Source organism: Dermacentor albipictus, chromosome 5, assembly GCF_038994185.2.
Source record: "Dermacentor albipictus isolate Rhodes 1998 colony chromosome 5, USDA_Dalb.pri_finalv2, whole genome shotgun sequence".
NCBI lineage: Eukaryota > Metazoa > Arthropoda > Arachnida > Ixodida > Ixodidae > Dermacentor > Dermacentor albipictus.
In genome coordinates this window covers 21,445,823-21,469,193 of record NC_091825.1, presented here as the reverse complement: position 1 = coordinate 21,469,193, position 23,371 = coordinate 21,445,823, and the positions used below count along the sequence as shown (strand labels likewise).

General features: G+C 46.3%; 1 protein-coding gene across 1 annotated transcript in view; it reads left to right on the top strand.

The window, feature by feature from the left end:
- The window catches only part of LOC135898312 (probable ATP-dependent RNA helicase DDX20), a 109,087-nt gene that overhangs the window by 45,290 nt on the left and 40,426 nt on the right, over window positions 1–23,371 (top strand). Inside the window, exon 6 of the mRNA XM_065427193.2 lies at window positions 3,474–3,609. Coding sequence (XP_065283265.1) covers window positions 3,474–3,609 — 136 coding nt within the window. The remainder of the gene's footprint in view (window positions 1–3,473; window positions 3,610–23,371) is intronic.

Here is a 23,371-nt window from a genome sequence, read left to right as displayed (position 1 = left end):
TGGTGGACTAACCTAAGCACATGTACTACAGCACATGGAGGAAGCTGTGGCAGCTAGGCTCGAAGCGTGTTCGAGGCGGCCATTTTGAAATGCCGATGGTGATATGATAACAAAGATTTAGGGTTGTACTCGATTTTAAGGCGCACACAACTTTTTAACCCATTTTTTCAGGAAAAAAGTGCTCGTTACATTCGAGTAAATACGGTAAGTCGCATTTATTTGTCCCAAAATTTTCGTTGGTGCCTCTTATACAGGTACAACTTATGCTGGCCGTTTTTGCAAAAACTGCGAAAAATTCCTGAAAGCGAAATGCTCAAGGTCAAAATGTGATTTTTTAAAAACTGAATTATCGAGAATGGCAGATGTCAGAAAACAGGTTACAAGTTCTAATTTCTGCACTAATTAGTTAAATACGACAATGAATCTAGTGTGTCTACACGGGTGCTGAAAATGTAAAGTTTGTAGCTTCTGATGAGGTGATCTTGTATCAATATTCAAATTGTGCGAAAAGTTCTAGGCCCTGCAGCACAAAAAAGTTTCTCCCCTTTTCTGCTGGGAAACTGAGACTACGTGCTTTAGGATTGCAGGAAAGCACATTCACAGGAAACTGTTCAATTCATGGAACTGACACAATAAATAACCAAAAGGGTACCACACTTTTTACTTTTACAAAAAGCACAACTTAGTTATCATCATCATAATCATCAGTTGTCCGCGCAAAAAGTCACAGTGCTTCCAGCTTCCGATGGCCCTTTTGCTTTTTGTATGCATATATTACAGTCAACGACCGATTTTTCGGACCCTCTAGGGAACGTAAAAACGTCCGAAAATTTAGGCAGTCCGAAAAAATGAATGCATGCAAAAAACGCACCTTTTTTATTTTTTTTTCTCGGATCTAGAGGTAAAAGGCGAAGTACCAGGCTTCCGAAACCCTGCCAAAGCATCAATGAAGGTGCTATAAAAAGAGGCATTCAAAAACTGCATGCAGCCGACTGCCGGTTTATTATGTACATGTGCATCGTCGGGCAGCCAGTGTTATTGCTGCAGTGGCTTGAAGAACTTGTTGATTGTTGTTTGGACGGCGTTCCGGTTGCATGCGATCATATTCGCCTCGATCTGAGTAAGGGTCATGTCAGCACTGTACACCAATGAAAGAGTCAACAGTGCTCGCGTCATCTCGGCGCTTGTAGGCGGCGCAGGCATTGGCTCCTCATTTTCAACATCGGAGTCTTCTGAATCCCCCACAACCTGACGGACTATTCCCTTGTCAGTCAGTTCTGTGCAAAAGTTGAGCTTGTTGTCAGCGTCAACAAACTGTTCAAAAGTTATTTTCGTGGGTATGGTACTGCTTTCCGCGTTTCGATGCCATCGGCGAGGACGACGAAGACGGAGTGGGGGCCATCGAAGGCAAGCGAAATCCTCAAGTTGTGAACAGTGGAGTTCGCTGACGAGCGTCGAAGCACCTAGGCCTAACGTCGCAGAGCACACTTGACACAACAGCACAACCACACACCACGCTAGCCAAAACGTGGCCAGCGCAAACAAACGAAATAGCGCTGCTATGGTGGCTAGAGGGGGCACCATAGCGCCGCTCCGGAAGTGCTCCGGAAGCTCCGCCGGAGGCGGAAGTGCGGCCATTTGTGGCGATGAACATAGCCAGCGTGGCCAGACCAAATTGGTGTGTGACGGCTAGATTCGGCCAGTTGTGGTTCAGAGTGGTGATATGCTTCGGCTGCAAGTCGATTTCCTTCGCAAGGCCTCTGCGCAAGGAGCCAAAGGACCTTCTGTCGCCTCAAAAAGTCCGCAAAATTGGACGGCGCGGGGTTGGAGCGTCTGAAACTTCAGATGTCCCTATACATTGATTCTACGGGGCTCGTGGCGGTGCCGCGAAGACATCCGAAATATCAGGCACGTCAGAGAATTTGGGCGTCCGAAAATTCAGTTGTTCACTGTATATGTACATGCGTTCAGGCTAAATTGTTGTGATTGTTTGTGTGTTTTGTCTCGAGCACGCTGCGTCGCAGAGGCAATGCCAGCATCGCACGTAATGTGACATAGAAGTTATTCAGAGGCCGAGGACGTTTACCCAGCGAGGCTGCCAACTGAAGTTGCTGAAATTTTTGTCAGTGCGTTGGAGAACGAGGCCTTTGGTGGCTTTGAGAGAGCAGCAATAAATATTGGTTTACTATCCCTAAGAGGAGTGTTGGTTGAAGTTTTTTTTCTGCTGGAATTTTCAGCTCGTAAAATTATTTTTAATGAAAATTCAGTACCCTGAAATGGGTAAGTTTGACATTTCGCTGAGTGCACATCTGTGTATCATTTCATTATGTCGACCAAGTTAAAATAGGTGCAACTTACATACCAATTTTTTTCTTCGAAGCTGGGGAAAGAAGGAGGTGACCTATACAAAGGTGTGACTTCTGATCTGAAAAATTCAGTAATCAAATTTAATTTTCATTCTGCAGCTGGCCTCAGTTGCTGCGTGCCGAATGAATTTCAGAAGATTGGGCTGAACTAGTTACAAACTGGGTTCATTTCTCATCCAAGATATACAGGTACATCACTTGCGAATCTTTTCATTTGTACTATTAGGGTGAGAACTGTTGCTGGGAAACCACTGCTTGAGAGGCTTTCCTGGGCTTCACACTCCTCCACGCCTGTCCCTTCTCGAGCTGTGCATCGGGTCAAAATGGGTTAGGGCGCAGAGTGCTCAGCTTGTGGTCTCGTAATGTCTTCTTGGGTTCCTCTATTGCTTTGATTAATATACCACAGTTACATCAACCACTAGCATCATGTTGACAAGGTTATAATAGCCTGTAGTTGAAAAACACTGGACCAATTTAAGGAAACTTGCCATGCAGTTGGGCTAGCTGATTCTGTCCTGGATGACATCTCAGAGTGGCCCTGCAGTCTTCACTGTTGGTGCTCATAAAGGGCACTAGGTGTGAAACAAAGCAGAAGTGGCCAGGTTTCAGAGCAGAGTTTTCGGGCTGTTCAAAGAGCTCTTCACCAGGTCTGGCCATTTTAAACAAACATAGCGTATATGTTATGCACTGACAACTGTGTCTGCAAAGTATTAAGACACTGCTTGCCACGAACACAGCTTAAATTTCGAATCAAATGCCACACATTAATATTTCGAGGGGTCCCGGCTTCCATTGAGAGAGTCACACACGCAAATGCCTCTTCTCAGTGCTCGCCTCCTGGTAGCATGGTAACGGGACAGTTAATTTCTCCCATCTGCTCCCATACCGAATTGATCTGAAAAATTGTTTTGGTAAGACGCTCCGTGGATGAAGTTTTACACCTTCCTGTGTAAAATTTGCGATGGGGCCTGGTGAGGGGCCCTTGATGAACGGAGGTTTTCACGGCATGTTGTGCTAGGTGGCTCGGAGGTGCATTGCCAAGAAGTGTGTGTACACCACAAGTGGCCCCCAAGTCCAGGAGTCCTTCCTTGCTTACAACTGCTGCAGGTGTGTCGCAGTGGTACTGCTTGGCTGAGGGCACGGACGAGGCAGCCTGGTTCTCGCGGAAGCTGCGCACCCTGGACAAACTCCTGCGTCAAATGCCCTTCTCTCAGTGCCTGGTGTTCCTCAACTCACAAGCCAGGTATGTGCTGCTCCTTGCCGCAGCAATTCAGTCTTAAAAGCAAGCATGTGTAAATACTGAATACAATGCATAGTAGATTTCCTACCCATTGTCAAATAGAACAATAAAAAATAGCCAGATATCGAATCAGGTATTGAATATCGCAAAGTTTAACACAAAGTTTCATGCTTACATACTTTGTACAAGAAAACGCAGTGCTGCATATGCTCAGGAGTCCACTGAAATTGCCTAACATAAATGTTGCTAGCTGTCAGAGACTTAGGTATTGTATCCGCGTGATTGTAAGCCATATTTTTTTAATATCTAAGATTGGGAAGGGGTGTCGATATATAATTTATGTAAGCATGGCACTGCCAATAAAGATGAGGCTAATGAGATATCAGGGAATCCACATTGTGGTTACAATTTTATGTTTGATCTAAGAATCCATTTGTAGCATTTGGCTATTCCATGCACTTGTTTGGAAGGATTTTTTTAATTTTTAAGAATTTTTGCTGCACCCACAGTGTTCATGGGAGAGTGTTGATAGTTTATAGAAGGGCCACTCTTTGTCATGGCGGCACTCCCGGAAAGTATTGATAGTCAGTGGAAAAGCCAACAGTGGTCATGCGTTCCTATTTGGCTCTATTTTTGATGTGTTTGACTTGACTGCGGGCCACATTTTACTGTCGTGTTTTGTCAATTGTCGTGAGGGCTCCGGATTTGATAAACGTTCGGTACTCGTTCATGTCAACATTTGAAAGGGTTGCCATTCTTTACGTGGAAGAAATGAAACAACTGCGCGGCGGGATGCAAAGTCGACATTTCAAAATGGGTAGTGCAAGAGTAGCATCTGCAGTGAAGCAATACCGTAGAACCTCGTTCATGTGTTTTTGGGAAAAAGATGTGAGAAAAAGACATACTAACTGGGAAAACGTGTGATCCGAAGTAACTAAAACAATTTGACTGACTCAACTGTTGTTGACATCTATGTAATGCGAAGTGTCACACGGATCGTTGCAGCATGAGACGCCGACGTGCATCGAGCTGGTGGGGCTCCAGTGGGCCGAATCGTTATTCTCATATTGCGTGGTGTTTTAAGAAGGCGATGAGAAACCAAAACAAAGTTGAGCTGGTGGGCGACACTGGATGCCGTCGAAGCGAAACGTGATGCCCACACCTAACTGCCACTCCCTACTAAAAGCCTACTAAAAGCATGCAGTACGCTACCAGTGGCACTACACACCATGTGCTGTAAAACAGATGGGTGAAGATGCTTATCACAATAGGTTTGGCGGCAATAGCTGTGATTGTGGCATACAACGACAACCCGGGTGAAGATTTGCTGGTACCGGAATAAGAAACTGCGCGCCGTCGTTTTCACGTGAGATGGGTGGCTGCATATATGTACTCTTCTCGATCGCGCGTGCCTTGTGCCTGTTCTTGTTCATATGGGCTCTAGGGGCCAGAAAATGTATTGGGGGCAAGGAGTAATGGAGTCACTATCTGTCGGAAGCGCCTCCCTTGCGTAGTATGAGGGGGCATGTGGTGCGCTCCTCATAGGTTTCGCTTACGGTGCTCAATAAAAACACCACGCAGCAGCCCTCCTGGACATTTATGTAGGTACTCTCAAAACGAGGGAAGTTTTTGACTGCCGATATAATAATCTCGGGCAAACTTAAAGCACAGAATCGTTTACAAACGCTATCTCTTTACCGAATACGTACAGCGAATGCCATTACGTGTGGTCGCCGCGAAGGAGTCTCTCGAACTGGCTTCTTGCATGAAAGGTAGGCAAACGCTGAATGTAAACTATGTGAAATATGTTCTTATAGTAGGCTGTCTGTATAAACAAATGGGGCATACCGGAATGAAGCTTCAATGCGGCGATCGCACGGGTCCGCAGCAACTGACTGCGCATCTGCATGCATGTCCATGCACAATCTTTTGCTTTTGCTGTAAACGCGTTTTTGCACCGTGTGTGTTTGCATGCCATGAGCTTTAGGCCGCAGCATTTGAGCATTTGACAATACACTAGCAACCATTGTTGCGTGGACGCAATCAGAACTGTCGAAAAATAATTTCGTTATAGAGACTTTGATGCCTATGGCGACTGCGATGTGCCGTTGCGGCGATTCAATATTTTTTTGTCTTCTAAATTCTTGGACATTTCAATCTTATTTCTCAAGTTGCGTCGGACTGTATGTTTATCAGTCTTCTCAGCGTGCGATTTCCCTCTGCTTCATTTTTGTAATCCAGCGCATTAATTCATAACACAAACATGACCATATGCCATGCCTTTCTTTAATGTGCGTCTTACCTCTCCCTTTTCATTCAAGTGAACTTGCCAGTATCTAGCATCAACAAGTTCATAGACCAAACCGTCCTGACATTAGCCAAGCAGCGGGTGCGGGCTAGCATCTCAGTGCACGTTTTCTGCTACTCACCGAACATCGTGCAGTCCCGGCGCCGTAGCAGAAATCTTCCTCGCGTCTGTGCTTGCTGCATACCCGAGTTGTAGCCGATGGCTGTCTGCTGGTTCTAAATTTTGCCAGCCAAGCTTCACGCATGCACCTCCTTGCCCTGCGGCTACATGTGAATAAGGCTGACACCAGGCTCCGTTGCATACGTCCGGCACTGTGGCACCGAGCAGTATCCTACCATGCTGCATGCCTCCAGAGGCAGCCACTACCTATTATAGTAGTTTCAGATGTTGTCAAGTTGACACCCAAGGCGGTAAAGCCTTACCACTTAATCAGAACTGCAGAGCAGATGGGACTTTAAACTTTCGTTTTCGGCTCGCTTCGGCGCTTCCGAAGCAGCCGACACGGCCGCTGTGTCCACGTGATCCCTCATGCCACGTCGCGCCGATGGTGGCGCCAGCTTTTCCAGTGGTGGAGCTCGCCGCTGATACGATTGAAGTCTGCAACAGGAAACGGCCGCGCATTTCAGTTATCGCCTATTAAAAACGTGCGCTACACTTTTGACGACATCATGCACTGTGAAACTTGCAGATAGGCAAACATGCTTATCGCAGTAATATCGGCTGTGGTAGCTGAAAATGCCGCATGCACCGACCGAGGTTTCTTGGCACCAAAATGAGAAACTGGGTGCGCGCCGGTGTTTTCATGTGAGACGGGTGGGTGAGTATTGCAGTGAAGCTGCTGCAATGAGCAGCTATATACTGTTCTCGAACGCGTGCACCTCGTGCATTTTCTTGTTTACACGGGATCTAGCGGCCAGAAAACTTATCATACGATTACAGTTTGGCGACGTACTGAGTGTTGGTGCCAAAAAAATTTTGTTTCCCGGGAACGTATGAACCGGTAAAAAATGAGGGTATGAGCAAATGAGTCATTTTTTGTGTTCTCAATTGCGAATGTTGCCGCTGGGAAAACTTATGTAACAGTAGCATATCAACCAGGTTCTACTGTATTTTCAGCTGTGACAATAAGTGAAGAGGTTTCTGCAGACTGAAGTTGACACACTTTCCGTAGCTGGAAGCTGAGCTCACAGTCTATGTCACTAAAACATGTCAATGGACCTTGCCAATGATTTGCGATACGTTCACGCAACAAGCCCAGGTCCTGGCCCTGGAAGCGGTCATACCCAAGACCAGCTTTAAAGCCAGCATTGCTGATGCTTTCAAGATTATGAAGAAGGGTGCTTGCTCTCTGCATCATCATACGAGTGTGTTCGTAGACATCCATCGAATAATTCCACCTCCTTATCAAGCAGACAATTGAGGATATGCTTGCACAATCTCCTCCTTTTTTCCTTATCTTGTAAGCTTCAAACATTTCACATGTCCTTTGATTTTTATGTTCTGTCGCTCAGTTCCGGAAAGCACCTGCACTCTTTGCAGTGTTAGGTGAGGTTGCTGCCTCGCCCTGTCTTTAGAGAGTCTGCATGTTCCTGCAGCCGGTCGTTAATGTAGGGGCCAGTTTGTCTGCTGCATGAATTTGCACTGCTGTAATCTTCAAATGTAGTTAGGCCTTTTAAGGACCTCATCTGGGAGTACAGTGATTAGCTAGCAGGGAAAGGTCGCGTACATTGTGAAAAGAGATTTTTTCATAAATGTGTGTGGTTGGGTGCTTTCAGCATGAATAAGGGATTCATGGGATGTGCTGGTGCGATTGCTTGCGAAGTTCGGAATTTTGCTGGATTACGAAGGGCTGTGGGACCGCAGCAGTGCTTTCGATGGTGCCACTAGTCGGGACCATGGTGAAAGAACAGGTGCTTCGATGACGCGAGGGCCGCTGGCAAAGTGCATCTCACAAATGGTAGTACTTTGCGTGAGTTACGGCTGCATGGCAGTGCATGTGAGGAGGCTGAAAAAGCAGAAATTTGAGTCTTTAAATAATTGTTGCTGCACCTAAAGTGCATTGAAATAATTAAAACTAACTTGTTCGCTCTTCCCATTTTCCACTGTAATCGTGAAATCCCCTTAGGCACCGTAACGGTCGGCAGCACCTCCAACAGTGCGGTTGCATTTCTTGCTCCTGCAGGTGGCATGTGACGATGCCCATGAGCATTAGCATATTTGGTACGAGCAGGTGAAAAGCTTTTATATTTGCAACATATTACTTGGCTATGAGCACTTAGCGGTCCATGCTGTATTTAAATTACGAAAAACAACAAAACGGGGCTATTTGCAAGACAGAGAAGGGAAGTTTGCTTCTCGAGTGGTGGTGTTGCCTCACAGAGACAGACAGATGATTTGTGGGCAAGAAGTGTTTTGTGCCTAACTGCAACAGCAAATAGTATTCGTGCAAAGTTTCGACATTCAGGTGCCCAAAACAGGAGAGACTGCAAGTTGGGCAAGAGAGCCATGTGCAGACCAATGTGGCGAAGAGACATGTATGCTACACAGCTCAGTGCACTGCCGTTGCATGAGACGAAAGTGGTAGCAAAGAGACCAGTGATAGTGAGTTTTTTTTTTTTTTTCAAATAGAATTAGTGTAAGGAAGAAGAGCAGTACAGTCGGCGGCATTGTGAACGTATGGCTTGAAAGGGAGAGCTTGCACTGGGACTTTGTGTTGCTGTTGGGCCTCGTACCAGCGGCTACTCATCTGTTGTAATAAACCTCATTATAATTAGTGGAAGTGCGAGGTAGCCATCACAACTACCATTCTGGAACTCTACCCCCGGACACTGTGATCTACCATGCCCGACGGCGTCTAGCAGACGTCACTGCCACAGCCCGTCATTATCTCTGGTGCTCTTTGCCAGGGAGACCCGTCCACATTCCACACTGCAGACCTCAGTGATGTCAAAGACTGACTCTTTTCGTATGAGAGGGCGAGTGCAGGCAACCGCTGGGCTGACACCACGAAGTTGACCGATGTAGCTTTCTACCTCGCAGACGTTACGAACTTGTAGCCTAAAAGTCATCAGGCGGACTTTCTGACATGATCAGCCTTCAAGATCACCTTCCCTGATGTCTTTGGCCATCCAAGGGCTGTATTCTGTGACAATCAGTTTCAGCAATACTATTCCATCGGCAGTAGGCATGTTGAATAATACAAGCGACTGCTTACCCATGACGTCATCGTTGCACTGCCAGCACGTGCTTTAGAATGCTTCACAGCACAAGAGAGAGTGCACCATGCAAGTGCAGAGCTGCTAGGGTGTGTCGTTTTCAAGTGTGTAGGCCGCTGTACCACTTCTACACACTGACTAGGGTTGACTACAGCTGCTTTAGGTAAAATAAATTGAAAGGAAAGTGTAGAATGTTTTATAATATTATTAGAGTGTGCTACCACTCACGTGGTTGTGAAACATGTTCTTGATGATGTTATAAAGTGACACGCTTTGTTTCTGCGTCTGTGTGTCAGCCATCACGCACTGCCAGAGCAACATCGTGTCCTAGTAGAGGAATCACGTGAGCAAAGCATTGTTCATGGTGCTGATGTCAACTGCTCCAAGACACTGTCACTGAAAATTGTCGCTAACAAAAGGCAACACAATGCACTAGTTGATCAACAAACAACAAATATTGCTGTACAAAACCATGCACTAACCGCCACCAAGAAAGGACTGCAGTCGAACCCGTACATATAGAACTCGCAAAGAAATGTCTATCAGTTTGAATAGGGCATAATTCGATGTAAGCCAGCTAAACAATTGGACGTGATAAAAGCACATACCATTTATAAAATTTATTGATGAAACTAGCTTAGTTTCGCATGAAATAGTCCTGCATTTTTTTCTGCTTGGGCCATTTCGCTGCCTGCAACGCACACACTTCTCCACATTGTCTTAAGAGTCAGTGCAGCTGAGGCCGCAACCTTCCACATTTGCGCAGAAGCACGGAGCTAGTATGAGTGCACCGGTAACCTTGGAAGGATGTGGGCAAAGATTGTCGTGGCTTTCCTCACTGTGCCCACTTTCACTTGGGGCCGGTACGATGTCCGATATATAGTCTTTTTGGGCTCTCCTGTAGTCGCGACACCATCATCCACACTCACAAACTTCTGGAAGTTCCGACAGCTCGCTCCAAACTTCAGCAACACCGGCAATGGCTTCGTCGCACTCATCAGAATTTTGACTCGTCACTGGGTATGCAGAAGCCGGAACTTTTAAAGTGATTTTGGATGAACCACTTGTACACGGCCGTCTCGACGTCTTATACACGGCCGTGCATCTTGGCCGTGACACCAAGATGGCGCGGGCAGGCCGCATGGGCCGGGAATGGCGCGCCCGCGAAGTTTGACTTCATTTCGGCATTTGCGCGTGTTTCTTTGGCCGCGGTGGCCTCAAAAGTAGCGTTATTTTTGGTACTTTACGGTTGAATTAGGTGCTGATAATTACAGAACAGGTAGTTTATGAGACATACAACCCAAAAATATGGTTTTTCAAAAATCGACTTTTTGCTATTTTTTGGTTTTCAAGGGCCGCGTCCCTTCTTAAATAAAGGTAGGCAAAGTCTTCGATTGTATGTCATAGCGGTCGTATGTCACAGCGTTCGTATCTCTCAACAGCACCCGCACTGCAAAATTAGCCATGCTTGGTGGTACGCATACAAGACCCACATTGTGTTCAATACGAAGTCTAAGCCACAGACACAGACCTGCCTCGTTCACATCTCTTAGTGCTTCGAATGCACTGTCGTGGTTAATACCGTCATTATAGACATACCTAGTCTCAAAACAACGAGGTCTAGACTGCAAGAACCTGTGGCTGCGTGGAAAGTTGCAAGAACAAAAGCAGGTACATCTACAGCCTTGTAGGGTTTGCTAAGTAAAATGGCGCGCGCGCTACATCTTCATTGTCACATAGTCCATGACTGCATGACACAAGGCTTTGCTAAACTGCCGATGCACTATGCAATTGCATGACGCAAGCGTAATCTGATAACCAGCTTGCATGCCAGCCCTGATCCATGTGACAAGCGCTTCCTCTTTGTCACCTCATGATTAGATAATGGTTGCGCTTTGCTTTCCGTAGGTGAGTCCGATTTCGAACTTCTTAAATCAAGCATCGAATAACTGCTACTTGTGATCAGAGTGTGATCAACAAAGATACGGTGGATCAACTTCGAAGCAGGCCTAACAAGTTAGGTCGCCGCCTGCAGCGTCGGTGTAGCATTTCCGTAGCAACAGCCAATCGTAAGGCGCCTCACAACGTGCTGGTACTCTGAGCCAGTAGTAGGGCTGCTTGCATCGCGAACATAGTCAGACCTGCCGCTGATTTTTGAAAGCGAAGCTGCATAACTCTGCTTCCCAGCGGGTCTGTTGTCTCTGCGAGCAAACACTCGGGAGGTGCGCTGCCTGCGCCGCTGGGTTCCTTGCAGCACCAGAAGATGGCGCTTGTCTCCGCGCCCTCTGCTGGTGCTGCTGGCAGTTCAGTTGGCAGTTGTGCGGTGCGACACTTGTTTCGGTGCTCTTTGGATTACACATGGTGACCGGGACCGGACGGATGGACGACTGCGAGAGTGTCGTGACCGCGACAAATAGATGAGTTCTTTCTTTTATTATTTTGAGAATTTAGATTTAGGCTAATTTTTAGATCTAGGCTAGTCAGGTGAAGTGCTTGTGAAAGAGCAGATCAGTGGTCTAACAGCCGGGTCTTTTCCGGCTGGCAGCTATAGATTTGCAGGGCTCATTTGTGAGTTAACTAGTGTAGACAGGTAGTTAGTATTTCTTTTCTAAGTGATCGGCTTTTTGCGGTAGGCAGAATTTTATTTCAGCACGTAGTTGCAAGTGGTTTCTTTTCCCTAGCTTTTGTGGTAGCGAAAATAGAGTGCTGCTAAGATGGTCAAGCAACTGAAGGTTAAATGCAAGGAGTGTGAGGCGTCGGTGAATTGGAAGGAAACACGGTTTGAATCTGTAGAGGAGGCTGAAGGCGCGGATTTTATGTGCAAATGCTGCGTATTAAGTGCACGCCTGGACAGGGCTGATGAAGTGAACGCCAGCCTAGCGTTACGTATGGATGCTCTAGAAAAGGAGCTACAGGTAGAAAGGGCAGAGAAGCGCAAACTCCAAGAGCAGCTTAGGGAATTGTTGGACGAAAAAAATGGCTGACACTGCATGTGAAGTCACATTGGCAGACTTTCCAGCGCCAGCTATGTGGATGGGGCCTGCACAGGCATGGACAGCGATAGGAAAGGTCAGGCCGGTTCAGACAGGAATAGCTATGCACACGTGGCAACTAGGAAGTCGGGAGGTGATGGAGAGGAGGGGAACAAGCTAACCCTAAGGAATGAGGTCAAAGTCAATGATAAGAGGCAGCATAATCTGGAAGTTAAAAGGGAGGAAGGGAATACCCTAGTGCTTAGCGGTGGTGAATAAAATATGGGTAGGTGCAAAAGAACTATAATAGACCATATAAAGGGTGATAAGCGGGTAGCAGTCGGGGCGTTCCCAGGCAGGACAATGGGGGCAGTACTGAGAGCGACAAAAAGCTAACTTTCTGAGAATGTTGCAGAGCAGTTTGGTAGTGGTAGCGGCGGGGCTATATAATGTCCTGAATGGTGAAGCCGCAAAAGTAGTGGAAAGATTAGCAGTGGGAGTTGATGATTTAAGGACGATAGCACAGCATGTCCAGATCGTGGTATGCACAGTGCTGGAGGTGCAAGGACGGAACGGAGCAATTGCCAAGGACATTGTGGCTGTTAATCGGGAGATAAGAAAGCTAAGCCAGGAGAAAGGCTTTGAAGTGGCAGACATAAACAGAGAAGTGCATAGAGCAGGCTTTGGCGGAGGCTTTACATGAGATGGCATTCACTGTAATGGAAGGCTAGGAGCCGAGATCGGCTGGCACCTGGCAGGTCGGGCAGTAGCTTTTTTAGGGGGTCCACTGCGCCTCAGGGCGTAGGGGAAGGTAGAAACAGTGTAGAAAGTGCAACAATAGAGGCTGACGCCAATAAAATGGCCACTAGGAGGTCCAGGAAGAAAACTACAAAAAAATAAATTTAACACCAGGATCAGGTACATAAACATTCAAGGCGGTAGAAAGAGAGCGAAGTGGTTAAAAATAAAACAGCAGTTAAAGGATAAAGAAGTAGGTGTATACGCGCTATGCGAAACACATCTTGGGGATCTAGAAGACCCACCGTTTATTGAGGGCAACGTCTGGGAAGGGAGCCACAGAAAAACAACGAGAGGAAGGGAGGAGGAGTAGGTATGCTGATACATCAAGGAACAAATTGGCAAAGAATAAATTCAACTTGCAAAGAACATGTCTGGGTATCAGGTACAATTTCCAGTAAAAGGACATGGCTAGGAGGAGTTTATTTAGGGACAGGGGACAAATGCGGGCAAGAGAACAAGGATCTAGTGAAGTGTCTCAATGACGATATAAAGCAGTTTGGATAAGGGGCCGATATTATTCTGCTGGGTGACATGAATGGCCACATCGATGATCTGGATGGATACACAGATTGTAACGGGAAGTTGATGCTAGACTTCTGTGAGTGACACAACCTAGTTATAGTAAATAGAGAAACTAAGTGTCAGGGACAAATCACGTGGGAGTCCCGTAACAGAGAAACGACCATTGACTACTGCTTAATGTCCCAGGGGTGGTATAGCAAGCTCGCAATAATGAAAATAGACGAAGAGGGGAAGTACAGCCTCGGAAGTGATCATAAGAGTATTAATCTACAGTTTGGAGCCCTACTCAAAAGAGAAAGGCAGGGAAGTCGAAAAGAGTACGCAAAATTAAACGATGCGCAAATAGGGCAAATAGCGGCTGGCATAGAGGCAGCAATAGAGAAACATCCCATGGAAAGGTGGGATTATAATCAGTTAGAACTACTCATTAGTACAAAAATAAAAGAAGTAAAAGGAGTAAACCGCTGGAGAGGAAAGAGGAAGCCACGAAGTTGGTGGAATAAGGAAATTAGAGAGGCCATCGAACAACGACGGTGGCCATCACGGGAACACAGAGAAGCAAAGAGGGCGCGGTTATCTGAAGAGGAAATAGGCCAAAAATGGGAATATTATCGACAAAAGAAACAAGTGCAGGTCCTCGTCCAGGCTAAAATAAAGCAGTCCTCTGATCGCTGGCTGGCTGAAGTTCGCGATGCAACTAAAGGGGGTCAAGAAAATTCTGGAACCATATAAGCTGGCTGGGTAAAGCTAATCACAGAAAACAGGAACAGATTCATGATGCCGAGGGAAAATGTGTAGAGGGAGATGAGGCTGTGAACTACATTGGTTCAGTTATAGCTGAGTCATTTAGGAACGACAATAGGGTAATCGCCCCAAATGAGGGAGCAACACAGGGTAGCATAATATAAAACAGCTTAGAACTGACCAATCTTAACTGGAAAAAGGCGAAAGCAAATGTTCTAAAATGCACGTCCGCAGGGATAGATGAAATTCCAGTGCAGTTAATTAATGAACTTGGCCCAAGAAGCCAAGAAACGCTAATAAAAGCATTGGAGGCAGTCATAACAAATAAGCAAATTCAGCACAGCGCGAAACGCAGTAAAATGAATTTGTTTTATAAAGGAAAAGGCGATAAGACGAACATAAAATCCTTCCGACCAATTACAATAACATCAGTTATATATGGCTGGCGATGCAAGTGGTGAAATTAAAAATGCAGTCATGGGTAAAAAGTAATAGAATACTCGGAGAATTTCAGAACAGCTTCAGAAGTGGTAGGTGCTTAGATGATAGCGTGTTTGTGCTTACCCAGTACATAGAAATAGCTAAGGCGAAAAATAGACCTCTGTATTTAGCCTTCCTGGACGTAAGCGGTGCATACGACAACGTGAACAGGAAACTCCTGTGGAACATATTAATAAGGGAACAGGGTAGGCAAATTTTCCGAAAAAAAATCGATTTTTTGTTTTTGTTTAATTTAAAATCTCTATTCTTTCCTTAACATGGCCCAGTGTTTCATTTGCGCGTACGCGAAATATTTACCTCAAAATCAACATTTTTCGAAACCTAGGCAGTATCCAGCCACGCCCCCTTTGACACATGCTCTGGATCTTTGCCTCTCCTAAACTGAAAAAAAAAATTTTTTTCACCATCAATTTTTTTGTCACGTTTAGCGGAATGGCTGTCACTCATCTGGCAACAGTGAAAACCTAGCTAGCATATTTCACTTAGCCAAACAAATACTAAGACGCAGCTGGATTACTGGCAACGCGGGGCGTTTTGCTCGTGCTTTGGCGTGTTTTCGCGGACAATCGAATTTATTTATACTTTGAATCGAATTTATTTATACTTTGGTGCTGGTTTTTTTGTGGTAATACAATGACGAAGCCAAAGAAGTGCTTTAAAAAACGTCTCTTCCACGAAAACCGGCATAAGTCAACCTCCAATGACGCCAATTCTCCGCAACACAAACCAGGAGTGGGCGCTGCGGCCACCAGATGAGCGTCTGCATTGAAGCTTTCGCGCTCGGCGGAACGCTCTAAGCAGAACGCGGGTGTTTCAGCAGCTCTCAAAGCCTTAGCTTCTCCAGATGTGTCGCCATGGAAAAACTCAGAACGCGGATGAGGCGTTCAACAAGATTGTATGGGAGCGCGCCCTGAAGAATGTCTTTCTTGGCCTCAACACGCTGAAAATAGCGACAATGGATGCTGTGCTAACTTTTATTGACCGCAGCATTGCTCGAGCCGACATTTTGAGGTCATTCGGAGTTTCTCCACGACGGTTCACAGTCCAGCGGTTGCGCGAAGTTGAGCGGCGGCGACTGTACTTTGCAGAGAGGGCTACACGACTGGTAACTAAGGAGGCCCAGAAAACAAGGCAGCTAGCACAGAAAAGAAGTGTTGACAATAGAGGGGGCTACCAGGCTGGTGGCTATTGAAAAAATGCGCCAGAATTTGTTTCTATAGTCCTATATTGCAATAAAGCTCTTTCTTCCACTTCAAAGCCAATTATCTCAAAACACCGAATTTTGGTGCATTTGAGCCTTTTTTTCAGAAACTACAAGGGCTATGGCGATAACATTTTCCAGATATTGAGCAAACATTACAGAAAGTCTACTGAACCAGGAGTTTAAATATTCTTGCAGGGGATTTTTGTTTACAGGCTATTTACTGCAGATTTTGGCTCTAAAATTTGGTGGGTCCAGTAAAAAAATTAAAACAAAAAATCTAATCGGTAAAAAGAAATAATCCTGGTTCAGTAACACTACCTAACATTGATGATTACAATGCCACCAAGATTATTTTTCTAACCCCAGCAGATCACGAGAAAAAGGGTCACGAACATAGCCAAAAATGCATGGCTAGAATAGGACCTACCCTGTCCCCTTAAAAGATGAAGGTATCGGTGATGAGGTAATTGATTTTCTACAGGAAATATTTCGAGAAAATAATGTTGAAATAGCACGGGAAGGAACTAAAAGTACGACAACTGTTGAGGTACACAAAGGATTAAGGCAAGGTTGTCCTCCATCACCGCTGCTTTTCATGCTTGATATGATAAGTATGGAAGGAAGGCTACACGGAAGCAATCTACGGTATAATCTGTCGTACAGATTAGGCGGAAAGGTTCTTTGAGCAACGACTACCAGGTTTAATGTATACGGTCGATATTGTACTGTTAGCAGATAGCCAGGAAGATTTGCAAACTCTGGTTAATTTTTGTGGAGACGACGGAGACAGTCTAGGTTTCAGTTTTAGCGCAGCTATGTCCGGTGGGATGTTTTTCAACGATACAACTGATCAGGAGCTTACAATACAAGGCCATGATAAAAAAATCCCGAGTGGCTGAGTACAAATATCTCGGGGTATGGATAAACAAAGGGCGGATATACACGGAAAAGCACGAAAAGTCTCTTTTAGCAAAAGGGCAAAGAGATGCCGGGATAATGAAACATAAGGCATTGTGGTCGTACAACAGGTATGAACTACTGAGAGCTACTCGGAAAGGAAAAATGGTGCCGGGGCTTACTTTCGGGAATGCAGTCCTGTGCTTAAAGTCAGAAGTTCAGTCGAGGCTAGAAGTAAATCAGAGAGCTGTTGGAAGATTAGCACTAGGTGTCCACAAGAAAACCACAAACGAAGCAGTACAGGGGGATATGGGCTGGGCATCGTTCGAAGCACGGGAAGCTCAGAGTAAAATCCTATACAAAAAATTCCTGGGGAAATTGGACGATAACATGTGGGCAGCTAAGGTATTTAAATACCTATACAGAAAGAGCATTGACTCACAATGGCGGAAAAGAACTAGGAAGCTAACCAGTAAGTATGCCAGACACGAAGATGAAGAAAGACAGAGCATTAAACGACAGGTTAAAAACGTGAAAGGTAAAAATTTAATAAATTCTATGGAAAAGAATCCTAGTGTGGAACTATATCGATACTGGAAACAGCAGATCTGGCAGGAAGCGTTTTATGATAACTCAAGAGGCAGTACCCTACTCTTTGAAGCTAGGTCAGGATGTCTTAGAACGCGGAGCTATAAAAATAAATTTAACGAAGAAGGGGACATGTGTATTGTGTGTCGTAAATCTGTAGAAACAATAGAACACCTCATACTAAAATGTGATGGTATCCATCCCGATGTCGATGCGGGCACAGTCACGCTTCCTGAGGCCTTAGGGTTTAGAGATAACAATAGTCATGTAAATAAATATGCGGTGGAAATTAGCAAAAAGCGATTGGAAGATTGGTGGCTAAAACGCAGAGAGGTCACTTAAGGTTAAAAGTGTAGGAATATGTATTTAAAGAAAATGGCGAATTTTAATAACTTACAACACAGTTAACAAAAATAAAAAGCTGAGCATGGTGGCAACTGCCATCCACTGGCGTAGCAACAGGGGGGGCCGGGGGGCCGTGGGCCCCGGGTGCATGGGGCCAGTGCAAGGGGGGGGGTGCATATACGTCTGAAGACACCAGGAAATTGTTGATATCCTCGACTTCCTCGACTACACCCGGGGGAGGGGGGGGGGTGACAGAAGACCCATGGGCCCCGGGTGCCAAACGACCTAGCTACGCCACTGCTGCCATCACCCAGTTTCAAAGGGGACGCTCCTTCCTTGCATCTGTCCATCCATCCAGCGGCAGCACCGGCCATGGGGGGGGGGGGGTGGGAAAGAAAACAATAACCAGAAAGCTCACCTTATCACATAGAGTTCGCTGCAAGTGTTTCCCGGTCAAGATTACAGTTGCATCAGCTGCAGTTACCGGCGAGCAGCAACTGTAGCATAGAAAGTGGGGAGTGACGTAACTATGCTTTCATATGTAAAAGACGAATCTGCCTAGCAGCTGATTTGTGTTGTGACAGTATCATGGGAAGGCCACGTTTAGTGAGGACTCCTGAAGAGCAGTGTATGTACAAGGCCTGGCGATAGTGTGGTTAAATGTATTTCGCTTCTCCCTGGTCCACTCTTTGTTGGCGCAAGCCAAGTCACAGACCATTGAAACATCTTAGGCTTAATACATAATTAGGTAAAGTGCATGTGAGTGTTGCCATGTGAGCAATTTCAAGCTACGTCGCAATGGGTAATTGTTCAAATTGTCATTCCAGCTTCGCTATCTAACCACCTTCAGTGTGAATTGGACACAGTTTTTTCTTTGCATTTTTCCTATGCGGTATTTTTGGGGAGGAGTGTGGGAATGAAAAGGTTGAAATTTGAGCTTTCGAATAATACCCAGTTGGTGGTCCACAGCAATGGGAAAGACAAGAGGTGGCTCTGTGAACTCCAGTGTTTCTGCAGGATTATGAGCTTTCTCGCCATCCGTGCTGACAAAATAATTTTTTTCGAACCCTTAGAGTGTGCTTTCAGCTAAATCATTTTGATATAGCATAGATTAGGCATTGCAGATGCCAAAATAAATAGTTTCCAAAAATATTTTTTTTTTCGCTATTTTCGCTTTCTAAGACCCATATCCCCCTTAAATTGCCATTTCACTGCAAGAAGACTGAGCTTTTTAGAACATATGGTGTCGAAGGATAGAATTCTTATTGACCCTGCAAAACTTTGTGTCATCGAAGAGCTCCCTAAGCAAATGAACATGTGGAAACTAGAAGTTTCGTTGAACTCTTCTCCTGTTTCTGACAATTCGTTTGTAACTTCACGACAATCATACCTTCCCTCGTTGAACTTCTTGGGGTAAGTTTCTATGACCTGTCATCTTGGTTCACAGAATGTGATGGTGCTTTTACCACCCTTCATTGTATTTTAGCATCACCTCCAATTTTACGACACTTTGACCCTCTCAGACCTACTGGAGTTGATATAGAAACTAGTGGTATTGGCCTTGGCTTTGTTCTTGCGCAGTGTACAGCTGGACATGCCAAATATGTCATTGCATATGCTAGCCGCAAACTGACCAATGCTGAATCCAACTACAGCATCACAGAAAAGGAGTGCCTTGCTATCGTATGGGCACACGGCAAGCTCTGACCTTATCTCTACAGCCGCCCTTTTGACGTGGTTGCAGACCACCATGCGCTTTGTTGGCTGTCCCCCTTGAAAGACCCTCATTGGGCTCTTTGAACGCAAAAGTAACATAGTGGTATACAGATCCATCTGCAAGCACTCATAGGCAGATGATCTGTCATGCTCTCCCCTGCCGTGTGACCCTACTGACTGCCTTTCCACTCCTGGTTCCGCATTGTCCTCAACCAATCTCCACACCATTGCTCACGAGCAGCAACGTGACTCATGCATCGTCCATCTCATGTACCGCCCATCTCATGTACTTCATCTCCAGGCAGCCCAGTATTCTAGCACGTCACTCGTTTCGCCGTCAGGCTTTTGCCGTACACAGTCAGCTCCTCTACAGGTTCGGTTACATGCCAGACAGTCATTAGTGGCTGCTCGTCATTCCAAGAACTTGGCGCTCATGCTGGCATTTTTTTAAGCTTACTAGCGTCAGCACCAGCAGTATTACTGACGTGGCATGCTTAATTTCATTTGCTAGTTTGTTTGCAAGTTTGTTTGCTCATGCATGGACTGTCAGCACCGCAAACTACCACCTCATTGTCCAACTGATACCATCCAACCTCTCCCCTGCCCCGCTCACCCATTCGACTGCATGACCTCAGCTGTCTGTTATCACTTACTGCAGCTGGCAACTGTTGGCTGGGTCATTGTTGCGGTGGAGCCCTTGATGCCGAAAAAACCACTCCACCAGCCAGCACTACGTGTGATGTTGTCTCCTTTCTTCTTCGAAACTTCATCTTGCATCATGGCGTGCGCCCCCAGAGAAATTCTCAGCGATTGAAACTACATCTTTCTGTCTGTTATGCTGGCCTTCAATAAACCTTTTTGATGCCAACATGGGTCACTGGGTTGGGCCAGTAGGTGTTTGCTGCTCTACAATGAGAAAAAAGTTCCTTTAAGTTTTCTCCTATGCTGGGCGGAATCGAACCCACATCACACAGGTTCCTCAAGGACAGCAAGCTGACCCTTCAACAGGCTGCGCCACAAGTGCTCTGGGTATGTGCTGCTCTTGAATGACCGTCTTGCCAACTTAGGTCACCGAGTCTCTGCCACTGGCTGTGCAGCCAGTGAGGGAACTATTCTTGGCATTCACATGCACCAGAGCGCCCCGCGTCTTGTACAGGAGTCTACGCACAAACTTCCCGGCAGCGCCATTTAAATGGCACAGCATGTCCAGAGAAAAGTGCCGGAGAGGAGCCCTGCTGCCCCGTCATGCATTTCTCAGTGCTCGCGTGCCATGCATTTTGTAGGTCACGTGCAGGTTCATGCCGCTGTCACTAGAAGGTGCAGTGTTGATGGAGAAGCGCAAAAGAGGAGCCCTGCTTTAGTGCCTGCTCATACATAAGAAGTTTTGGTGGTGGTAATACGTTGCGTCGCTTCACTACTAAACGCATTACCAGTCATCGTGCCCCGCAGGGGCATCTACATCAGCAGGAGTTTGGTGTGTTGCTACACCACGTACCTGAACGCACGAGGGTTGGACTCTCCCGCGTCTAACCGTGCGCGGCTTAGCCGTGTCCTGGGAAAAGGGGATCCTGGGGGTTGAGCCGATGCTGGGTGCTTGGACCTTTACGGCCCCTCGGCGGAGGCAACACACCTCTTTGGCCTCGGCTTCACGTAGGCGGCACCCCCGGACTGACCCACCCGGGAGAAATCGGTAGTTGCCTTTTCCTGTCTCTTTCTCCCTCCAGCCTTTGTCTTTCTCTTACTTTTGATCTTTTCTATCTTCTCCTAGCTTCCGATTACTTCCACTTTTTCCAGGCAGCAAGGGTTAACCTCGTGTGAATAGCCAACCTAGGTTATCTCATATTTGGTTATAGTGGTAACGTACAGCTGGCGCTTGCAGGACCTGTTTTTACAGTCCCTGTAGCGTCCCCTTGTAGGGCTCCACGGTGGGTGGCTGGCGTTATTGCCGAAAACTACACATTCCTCTATGGATAATTCCTTCCCTCAACTGCCTGATCGCCCTCAGAAAAGAGGGCGCACCTGTGAAGTTTTTCAGTTTTTTGGCTTCCAAAAAGAATCCTTCCCGCGTTTCCATGTCATCCACTTTGCAAAACCAGATAAACCAGTACGAACAATCTCACCCTTCCTTGTTTCCAAGTCATTGACTGAAGTCTTTGGTCCTGTTTATAAGGCGTCGAGGATGGCAAGCGGTGATCTCCTCATGGAGCTCCGCGATCAGAAACAATATGAAAAATTGTCAAAACTAGTGTCATTTGCGGAAAACCAAATAATTATAACCCCGCACCGCACGATGAACACCACCTGTGGTGTTGTCTCCGACGACGATTTGATGGAGCTTACTGAGGCTTAACTCTTGGAGGGCTTCAGTGACCAGATTGTTATCAATGTTTAACGAATTAAGATGAGGCGACGAGATGGTAAAGAGATCAAGACGAAACACCTGATACTCACCTTCGGCTCAAGTGTCCTTCCCGAGTCCATCGAGTCCGGTTATATCAAACTTCGTGTTAGGCCATACATGCCCAATCCTCTTAGATGCTTTAAGTGCCAAAGGTTCGGCCTCAGTTCACAGAACTGTCGAGGCCGGCTGACTTGCGCCAAGTGCAGTGACAATGAACATTCTTCCGAAACATTGCAGAACACTCCACATTGTGTCAACTGTGATGGCGAGCATGTCGCATACTCGCGGTCGTGCCCGTCTTGGAAAAGAGAAAAAAAAAATTGTTACAATCAAAGTCAAGGAAAACATAAGTTTCAAGGCAGCACGCAGGCGGGTTTCATACCTGCCCTAGAAAAGTTTTGCCGATGTGACGCGTCAGGGGGCAGCGACACAACGGCCTCCGGCGGCTGTTCGACCCACAAGCAGTGAGTCAGCAGCTACGCCATCTGCCCCCGCGGCAGTTGCAGCTAGCGCTGCTCCGTCAACCCAGAATGAGCGACCATCGACCCGGAAAGTGGGTGCAGCCGAGGCTGCCTCAACCTCTCCGGCCCCTTCCAGCGCTGGCAACAGCCGGTGCAGCCAAATCCCTCAGGGAGCCCCATCGACCTTCAGGCTGGTGGGCACAGGGGTCTTGCCCTCCGAGATGAGACCCTGTCTGCTAACTTCTCGCTCGCAAGAGCACGTGTCCGGCGCCTCACAAGAGGCAATGAACACTACACCTATCCTCAAGGCGCTCCAAGCACCTAAGGGGCGGTGAGATTCTCTCGAACGCTCCGAAAAAGGTCACATCCCCGTTACAGGGCCTGGAAAGAGCTCTGTAAACTAAGGAATCACTTCCGTTTCCGTACACACAGCACCAATTTACTTTAAACATGGATATACAAATTATTCAATGGAACGTCGGAGGTCTTCTTAGAAACCTTGATGACGTACAAGAACTCATCCACAAACACAACCTAAAAGTGCTGTGTTTACAGAAAACACACCTAAAATCAAAACACACAAGCTTTCTCCGACAGTATACAACTTTTCGCAAAGATCGAGATGATGCTGTCGCATCATCGGGAGGTGTAGCCATTGTTATCCACAAAAGCATTGCGTGTCAACTTTTACAGCTACAAACGCCTCTTGAAGCAGGGGCGGTTCAAGCTGTTCTCCTAAACAAACTCATCACCATTAGCTCGCTTTACATACCCCCACATCACAAATTAAACAAGCATGATTTTCAGTCCTATATAGATCAATTGCCAGAACCTTATGTTTTTCTTGGCGATTTCAATGCACACAGCTCCCTGTGGGGCGACTCTCGTATAGATGCGCGAGGTCATCTTGTTGAACAGTTCCTTTTCTCTTCTGGTGCCTGCCTTCTGAATAACAAGAAACCCACATATTACTGTCTTGCAAACATAACTTTTTCTTCAATTGATCTCAGCATAGCATCCCCATCTATACTGCCTGAAATCGAATGGGAAGTTACGAACAATCCTTACGCAAGCGACCACTTCCCCATAC